This window comes from Populus euphratica, unplaced genomic scaffold, assembly GCF_000495115.2.
Source record: "Populus euphratica unplaced genomic scaffold, PopEup_1.0 scaffold504.1, whole genome shotgun sequence".
In the NCBI taxonomy this organism is placed as follows: Eukaryota; Viridiplantae; Streptophyta; class Magnoliopsida; order Malpighiales; family Salicaceae; genus Populus; species Populus euphratica.
This window is the reverse complement of record NW_011500229.1, coordinates 187,755-195,897: the sequence shown is the minus strand read 5'-3', so window position 1 is coordinate 195,897 and position 8,143 is coordinate 187,755. Positions and strand designations below refer to the sequence as shown.

The window sequence follows — 8,143 nt, the reverse complement described above, 5'->3', positions numbered from 1 at the left end:
CTATGTGTAGCAACATGAACTTACAATCATCCTCAAGTCATTTCTATTTGGGAAATTATTTCTTAAATTGTATCAAGTTCCCGCATGTATAAAAGAAAAGGATAGAGAAAACATATTAATCGACACAGGGACAAAGTTACGAGAGAAGATAAAAAACGCAAAGGCATTTTCATCCACCATGACGATGAAATCGGCGAAGCACACGCGTTGTTAGCAAGAGTACGTATTGCTTTCTCACACCTCCACCTCCATCTAGAGAGAGGAGGAGGAGGTGATTAGGTAGTGTGTGGGGCATTAAAGTGGAAAAAAGCTTCAAAGTGCCACAACCAAAGGGAGGAGTGGAAACAAAAGAAAAGAAAAACAAAGCAGCTCGCCAGCAGCTAAAGCAACAGCAAATAATCTGCACCGAGCACCACAGCCATACAGCAACACAGCAACCATACAAGCTGGGCAAGCCATACAGCAACACAGCAACACAGCAACCATACAAGCTGGGAATTAAGAAAAAAAATGAAGAAAATGATGATATTTGATTTGACGTGAGAAGACAGGATATGTGAAAACAAAACCAAAAACAAAAAACATGCTCTGATATTCTGTCTGGTATTTGGGGTGTTCTCTTTTACTCCTCCTCCCTCCTCAATCCCAATATTCCCCTCTCCTTTTTCACTTTTTTTTTTTTAAAAAACACTTCAGTTACAACTAGTGTAGGAGTCTCTCTTAGCTTCCTTTTAACTCTCATGCCTCACATGTTGTAGACCTAAGAAAATACCTGTCCACTACACATAATTCCAAGAAAGAAACAAAGGTGTTTTTTTTTTAACAAAGGGAGATAAAATCCCTGAACTGGTTGTTATTCTATATTCTTAACAAATCAAACCTTGATTGTTCTTAAGCATGAGAAACCTTAAGATCGTCCTGCTGGTGTTCGGCCTTTAAGCCAACTGGTACTGTCCGATCTGCGCCGAAGTTTCGCCAAACGGTAATTCTTTCGTTCGTAACCCTCATATATGTATTTATCTATCTGGGATGAAGCTTTGGGAATGTTTCTTTTCTTTTTCTTAGTACGTTTTGTTGATTTCTTCGATTCTTGTCCATTTTTGTTGTTTGAATGGTAGAAGGGATGATGGGTGTAAGCTCGACGTGTAAGGATGGAAGTACTAGGATAGCAATGGACAACGGAAAGTACGTAAGATACACACCAGAGCAAGTGGAAGCACTAGAAAGGCTTTACCATGAATGTCCTAAACCAACTTCTACGCGTCGCCAACAGTTGATCAGGGAATGCCCTATTCTTTCTCACATCGAGCCTAAGCAAATCAAAGTCTGGTTCCAAAATCGAAGGTAAAATCCTCTTAGTTACACATAATATGAGACCAAAAGTTAAATGATCTTACTATTCAAGATTTAGTTTATTTTTTTGGTCTTCGATTCCTTAAAATATTTTTTTTTTCCTTTTGTGTTTAATTTGTACAGATGTAGAGAGAAGCAGAGGAAAGAGGCATCACGGCTGCAAGCTGTGAATAGGAAATTGACAGCAATGAATAAGTTGTTAATGGAGGAGAACGATAGGTTGCAAAAGCAGGTGTCACAGCTGGTGTATGAGAATGGTTACTTCCGCCAGCAGACACAAAATGTAAAGATCTCCCCCTTTTCTTTTTTAATTTGTTTTGATTTACTTAAATTATGAGAGAAACAAGGATGAAAAAAAGAAAAAAGAAAAGAAATTCAGAACCAATATAGTTTCGTTGTTGGGCTATGAATTTTCTTTCCCTGTTGAATTCAGTTGATTTGAGTTCTGTTAGGCCGACATATGATTAGCAATTTCTTTTCATTCCTTAATTCTGTTTGTTGGCTAATTAAATTAGATAACTTTAAGTTTTCTTGGTTATTACTGAATCTTCGTATAAAAGGAAAATACGTTTTTGTGTCAATTTTTGTTGGGTAGTTTCTGAGTTTAATTTGTTGTTTTGCAGGCTACAACCCTTGCCACCACGGACACAAGTTGTGAATCCGTGGTGACCAGTGGTCAGCACCACTTGACTCCTCAGCATCCACCAAGGGATGCCAGCCCTGCAGGGTTAGTGGAATATTTGCAGCTTGTTCATGTTGGGTTATTTTCTGGCCTCGATTTCTACAATTCCTTTGTTGTATTCTACAAAGCGGCTTAAGAGGTTGTGTTTGTATGTTTTCTAGACTTTTGTCCATTGCGGAGGAGAATTTAGCACAGTTTCTTTCGAAGGCCACAGGAACTGCCGTCGAGTGGGTCCAAATGCCTGGGATGAAGGTTACTGCTTACTTTACCATCATTGTTTACTTTGTTAATCCCATTCCTTCGTTCTTAGACACTGTTTCGATAAATTAAATAGAATCACTATAGTCTTGCCATGCTTCTAAGCAACATCAAGATCTCATCACGCAAATATCTGGGATGCCACTATCCCATTTTTTTCCTTACATGCCAACATGTCCCCTTTTTTTCTGTTGACATGCTTCTCTTCTATCGAAGAAGGTAAGAGAATGTTTAATGACCTAAGTTAGGAAATAAAAACGAGTTCACAAAGCAATCTGACCAATGGATGCATAAAATATTTCACGCCTTCCTTTTAAGCCAATAATTTAGTTTATAATATGTTGACAAGGTAAATTGCTAAAGCAACAAGGCAGAAATCAGCTTTTCTTTCATTTGAAGCATTATCCAGACATTGTCTCCTGACACATGAGATTCTTCCCCATCTTGATATTTTTAGTCCCATGCTATCCCTGTTGCTTGGCAGCAGAGCTTGTGCCATAATTAACATTTATTTTTAACGTGCTAGTATCATTGAACTGATAATTTTTTTTTCTTAAACTTGGGATGGGTCCTAAGTCTTGTTTCTGGTGTTTAATATCCTTTTTTGTGTATCTGTGCAGCCTGGTCCGGATTCCATTGGAATCGTTGCTATTTCTCATGGTTGCACTGGTGTGGCAGCACGTGCATGCGGCCTTGTGGGTCTAGAACCTACGAGAGTATGTCCTTCCTCTGCTTGGTATAAAGAGTAAATTCCATGGTTGTGAATTAGTGGATTAATTTTTTCCTGCGTAGGTTGCTGAAATCCTTAAGGATCGGCCATCATGGTTTCGTGATTGCCGAGCTGTGGATGTTATCAATGCGATCTCCACTGCAAATGGTGGAACTATTGAACTGCTTTATATGCAGGTATGGAACTCACTGTTTCACTCCAGTTATTTCTAGCTTAGTATTGTTATGGGATCTTCTCAGTTGTGAGCTTTGTTTTGGTTCAGCTCTATGCGCCTACAACTTTGGCACCAGCTCGTGACTTCCTGTTACTGCGCTACACATCTATTTTGGAGGATGGTAGTCTTGTGGTATGTGACAAAGTGTCAAATTTTTATGATTAAAGTCTCTCTCTCTCTCTCTCTCTCTCTACGGTGCCAATTTAATTGTGCTGCATACTAGGTCTGTGAGAGATCACTAAACAACACTCAAAATGGTCCAAGTATGCCACCCACTCAGCATTTTGTGAGAGCAGAAATGTTGCCTAGCGGGTATCTTATCAGACCATGTGAAGGAGGTGGATCAATTATTCATATAGTTGATCATATGGACTTGGAGGTATGCAAATCTTGTCACTTTGTATTATGAGTGTACCTGTTCCCTTGCTATTCGAATTAAATCATTACCTTCATGCAGCCCTGGAGTGTTCCTGAAGTGTTGCGCCCACTTTATGAGTCATCGACGTTGCTTGCCCAGAAGACAACAATGGCGGTAAGACTTTCTATTCAAGATATTGTCCCTTCATGTTCTTCTGTTGCATCTCTATGCGAAACATATCATGCTATGATTTCTAGCTTGATGGTTTCTCTGCACTAAACGAAGGATAGTGTAATTTTGATGGACATCAACTTTCTATTTATCCATGGAATCTGATATAACCCTGGCATTTTATGCAGGCTTTGCGCCATTTGAGGCAGATTTCTCAAGAAATTTCCCAGCCAAATGTCACTGGTTGGGGAAGAAGACCTGCAGCTCTACGTGCACTAAGTCAAAGACTGAGCAAGTATATAGCGGTTACTCTTTGGACTAAACTTGTAAGTATTATCATCAACACATCAGGGTCTTAACACATCCTATTTTACAGGGGCTTCAATGAAGCTGTTAATGGATTTGCTGATGAGGGATGGCCTTTGTTGGAAAGTGATGGCATTGATGATGTAACAGTTCTTGTAAACTCTTCTCCTACCAAAACGATGGGAGTAAATTTTTCGTATGACAATGGATTTCCATCCATGAACAATGCAGTGCTTTGTGCAAAAGCATCCATGTTATTACAGGTAAGTTCAGTGCTTGTGTTCAATGACAGCAGGATATCTGCAGAATTTGAAAATGATACTTCTACAAACATTAGATGCTGAATGTATATATTTGTCGATATGTAAATCAAGGAGTTGCAACTTTGTCAGCTGAAACATCCTTCATGGTCAATAATCGTATTACTTTCAACCTTAAAAGAAACTAACTATCAATTCAACGAAGTGATTTTCTTTTCTTTCTTTCTTTCTTTTTGTCATGTAGAACGTGCCTCCAGCAATACTTCTCAGATTCTTGCGTGAACATCGATCAGAATGGGCAGATAATGGAATTGATGCTTACACAGCTTCGGCCATTAAAGCTGGTCCTTGCAGCTTGCCAGTGTCTCGAGCTGGAAATTTTGGGGGTCAAGTTATCCTCCCCCTGGCTCACACAATTGAGAATGAAGAGGCAAGTACTCCACTGTTTGATCATTTGGGTTTCAATATTTTCTCATTTTTGGTTCCATCCTCTCACAAAAATCCTTGCAATTTGCTGTTTTCTAATGCCATGGCATAGCTGAATAATACCGTCTGTCCATTGCAGTTTATAGAGGTCATTAAACTTGAAAATATGGGCTATCGGGAGGACATGCTCATGCCGGGTGATGTTTTCCTGTTACAAGTAAATGTTACCTCATCTTGATTAATTTTCATTACTAAAGATATTTCATTTTGTGTTTATATTAAGTTTTATCTTTTTTTTTTTGAAGTTGCCAACACTTATTATAGCATCCACTCTTGCAAAAGAGTTACCACGTTTGTTTTTATCCAAACAAAATGTACTTAAATTCGTTGTTGATTTCTAATGTTCCTGGTTACCTTTTTTCTTCAGCTTTGTAGTGGCGTGGATGAAAATGCTGTTGGCACTTGCGCAGAACTCATCTTTGCCCCAATTGATGCGTCTTTTTCTGATGATGCTCCTATTATTCCTTCTGGTTTCCGCATAATTCCTCTTGATTCTGGGATGGTGAGTGTTCATATATGACAAGTGGAAATGATGTCTTGCTGTTTTTGTCATGTTATTAGTGTTTTTGTTGATCTATTAAAAACTGCTGCTTGATGTCTGTTCCTGCTTCCTGACCTTTTTCCCATTCATGTGATGCAGGATGCATCGAGTCCAAACCGCACACTTGACCTTGCATCTTCTCTGGAGGTTGGACCTGCTGGAAACAGAGCATCAGGTGATCTTTCAGGCCGCCGTGGGTGCACAAAATCAGTAATGACAATAGCATTCCAATTTGCATTTGAGATGCACCTTCAAGAGAATGTAGCATCCATGGCTCGGCAGTATGTTCGTAGTATCATAGCTTCTGTTCAGCGGGTAGCATTAGCGCTCTCCCCTTCTCATTTTGGTTCTCATGCTGGTTTTTGGCCACCACATGGAACCCCTGAAGCGCACACACTTGCTCGTTGGATATGCGAAAGCTATAGGTGTGGCACTTTGATCTGTCTTGGATCCTTGTATCTATATCTACCTATCCTAAACACTCGTATCAACTTAATTTGTTTTTCATTTCAATGAGTTAGCCTAAAACTGTCTGATCTTATTTCCAGGTGCTATCTAGGTGTGAAACTGCTTAAAAATGAAGGAAGTGATTCTATTCTTAAAACACTCTGGCATCACTCTGATGCACTAGTGTGCTGCTCTTTGAAGGTATTTCTAAAATACAGATACAATTTTATTCTCTAAAATATTCTCTAGTCGTTGGGGACATCTATGTGTTGAATTGTTTTTGTATGATGCACTATAGTTTGACAAGAGAATGGTACTGAAACAATATGCATAGTCCTGGACATAGCCCTCCCTTTTTGTCCCTTCTAGGAACTAGCTTCTGAAATCTTCTCTTCCCATCAGCCTATTGCATTGTGCTCTAGTGCAGATTTGACCTTTATTGTCTCCATATGAATCAATAATTGTTTATTTTCTAATCAAGGAACTTTATTCTTCTCCCTTTCCGCATTGCAGAACATAGATTTGCATTATTGAAATATGCTAACTTGATTAGTGCTCTGTGCAGACTCTGCCGGTTTTCACATTTTCAAATCAGGCTGGACTTGACATGCTTGAGACAACTTTGGTTGCTCTTCAAGACATCACTTTGGAAAAGATATTTGATGATAATGGAAGGAAAACATTGTGCTCAGAGTTCCCACAAATAATGCAGCAGGTACAATAACTATTAGAATGCACGTAAGGCAAATTAGTAAGAAAAAATAACACAGAAGAATAAAAGATCGTCTGAACAGGAACTGGGGGGATGTAGGGAACCCCGAAAGGAAACTTATGTTCTAACTAGGATATAAATGCCTCCATCTCAGGTCCCCTAGCATTTCCTGAGCTAGGGAAACACGAAAGGAAACTTATGTTCTAACTAGGATATAAATGCCTCCATCTCAGGTCCCCTAGCATGTCCTGAGCTAGGGAAACACGAAAGGAAACTTATGTTCTAACTAGGATATAAATGCCTCCATCTCAGGTCCCCTAGAATTTCCTGAGCTTCAAATCTCTATATGTTGCAATTTGTTTTGCAAGGTCAATGGCGCCAGTAAGAGTATGTCAAGAACCTTGGCGTTGAGTATTTAGTGACCAAATGTTAAGTAAACATCTGGGAAACAATAGAACACATTTTCCTCAAGCTTTATGAGCTTATGCAATCGAAACAGGTTTCCTGATATTAAGGAATAATGTTTTCCCTTGAAAATTAACACGCAACCTTCAAAGCAAGTGAGAAACTGAATTGTCTTTTTGGGGCTAAACATATGGATCATAATTCCATGTAATAGTTTTGGCTTATTTAGCGTTAACATTCTCACTTGGATCCATTGAATGTAACCTCACCTTTTGATGGGCGTACTTTAGCTTTATACAAACTAAAAATGTTGAACTGAAACAAAATTCCCTTACTGGCTGCCTTTGAAGGTCCCTTTTTTATTTTGGTGTTATGTGCTATCAAAGTTGGTTCCTTTGATACTAGTTAGCAGCTAATACTTGTTTTCATGCCAGGTTGATCAACTAAAAGAAAAGTAACTGTTTTCCTCCATTTCATCAAGTATTGTTGTTAACTTGTTGCAAATTGCTGTCAGCAGGGTTTTATGTGCCTTCCTGGTGGTATCTGCCTGTCAAGTATGGGAAGGCCAGTCTCCTATGGGAGAGCAGTGGCATGGAAGGTATTGAACGAAGAAGAAAGCGCTCACTGCATTTGCTTCATGTTCATGAACTGGTCTTTTGTGTGACACTTTGGACAAAACATAAATCCTGAAAGTAAACAGATTGGAACAAACTGAAACTGGTTCAGAAGCTTTGAAGTGCCTTGATACTGTAATGAGCATGAAGCAGCAATGGCACCTGGGACCCCGTTTTTTGTTGCCCATCTCTGTGTGGCCCCCTTTTTTTTAATGTTGCTCTCCTCTTTGCATTCTGCTCTATACTTTATTTATGGAAGTCTAAGCTTATCTCTCCCACCAAACAAGGCAATCTGTCTACGCTAATGTTAAAGAAAGTCACGCCATTGCTTGTTGCACTTCTCTTTGTTTTTCGTCTTTCTATGTGAATTGAAATGATGCGTAGATGAAGGAGTGTGCAGTGTATAACCTTGAAAACGACAGGTTACAAGGGAAAGTACTGGAACCACTTATCTCACAAGAAATATATAAATAAAGTAACAAATATAAATAAAATTAAGAATCAACCATGCATCACAGTATTTAAATATTTTGAATGGAAACAAAAACTAACTATCAAATTTAATAAATATTGAAATCAAACTTCTTTCCCTTTACCATTGAATGC

General features: G+C 38.8%; 1 protein-coding gene across 2 annotated transcripts; it reads left to right on the top strand.

Annotated features, from left to right (window-relative positions):
• The first annotated feature begins 458 nt into the window (after positions 1-458).
• On the top strand, positions 459-7,874 carry LOC105112422 (homeobox-leucine zipper protein ATHB-8-like). Of its 2 annotated transcripts, none has more exons than XM_011008127.1 (19): positions 459-982; positions 1,122-1,344; positions 1,477-1,636; positions 1,977-2,080; positions 2,197-2,287; positions 2,914-3,009; positions 3,086-3,199; positions 3,286-3,369; positions 3,461-3,616; positions 3,695-3,769; positions 3,955-4,061; positions 4,143-4,335; positions 4,577-4,762; positions 4,898-4,975; positions 5,186-5,320; positions 5,459-5,784; positions 5,908-6,007; positions 6,372-6,521; positions 7,441-7,874. In XM_011008127.1, the coding sequence occupies exons 2-19, from the start codon at positions 1,124-1,126 to the stop codon at positions 7,585-7,587; spliced, it is 2,523 nt and encodes an 840-aa protein (XP_011006429.1). In that variant the 5' UTR covers positions 459-982; positions 1,122-1,123; the 3' UTR covers positions 7,588-7,874. The 2 variants fall into 2 exon arrangements, with proteins under 2 accessions (XP_011006429.1, XP_011006428.1); XM_011008126.1 differs by having other exon boundaries at positions 1,119-1,344.
• The last annotated feature ends 269 nt before the right edge of the window (positions 7,875-8,143 follow it).

What these genes read in the sequence shown, in the direction of transcription:
- LOC105112422 (XM_011008127.1), top strand. Translation starts at nt 1,124, where the DNA reads ATGATGGGTGTAAGCTCGACGTGTAAGGATGGAAGTACTAGGATAGCA. An exon ending in TCCGCCAGCAGACACAAAAT is followed by an intron (nt 1,637 to 1,976) that starts GTAAAGATCTCC and finishes GTTGTTTTGCAG; the next exon opens with GCTACAACCCTTGCCACCAC. An exon ending in TCCCACAAATAATGCAGCAG is followed by an intron (nt 6,522 to 7,440) that starts GTACAATAACTA and finishes TGCTGTCAGCAG; the next exon opens with GGTTTTATGTGCCTTCCTGG.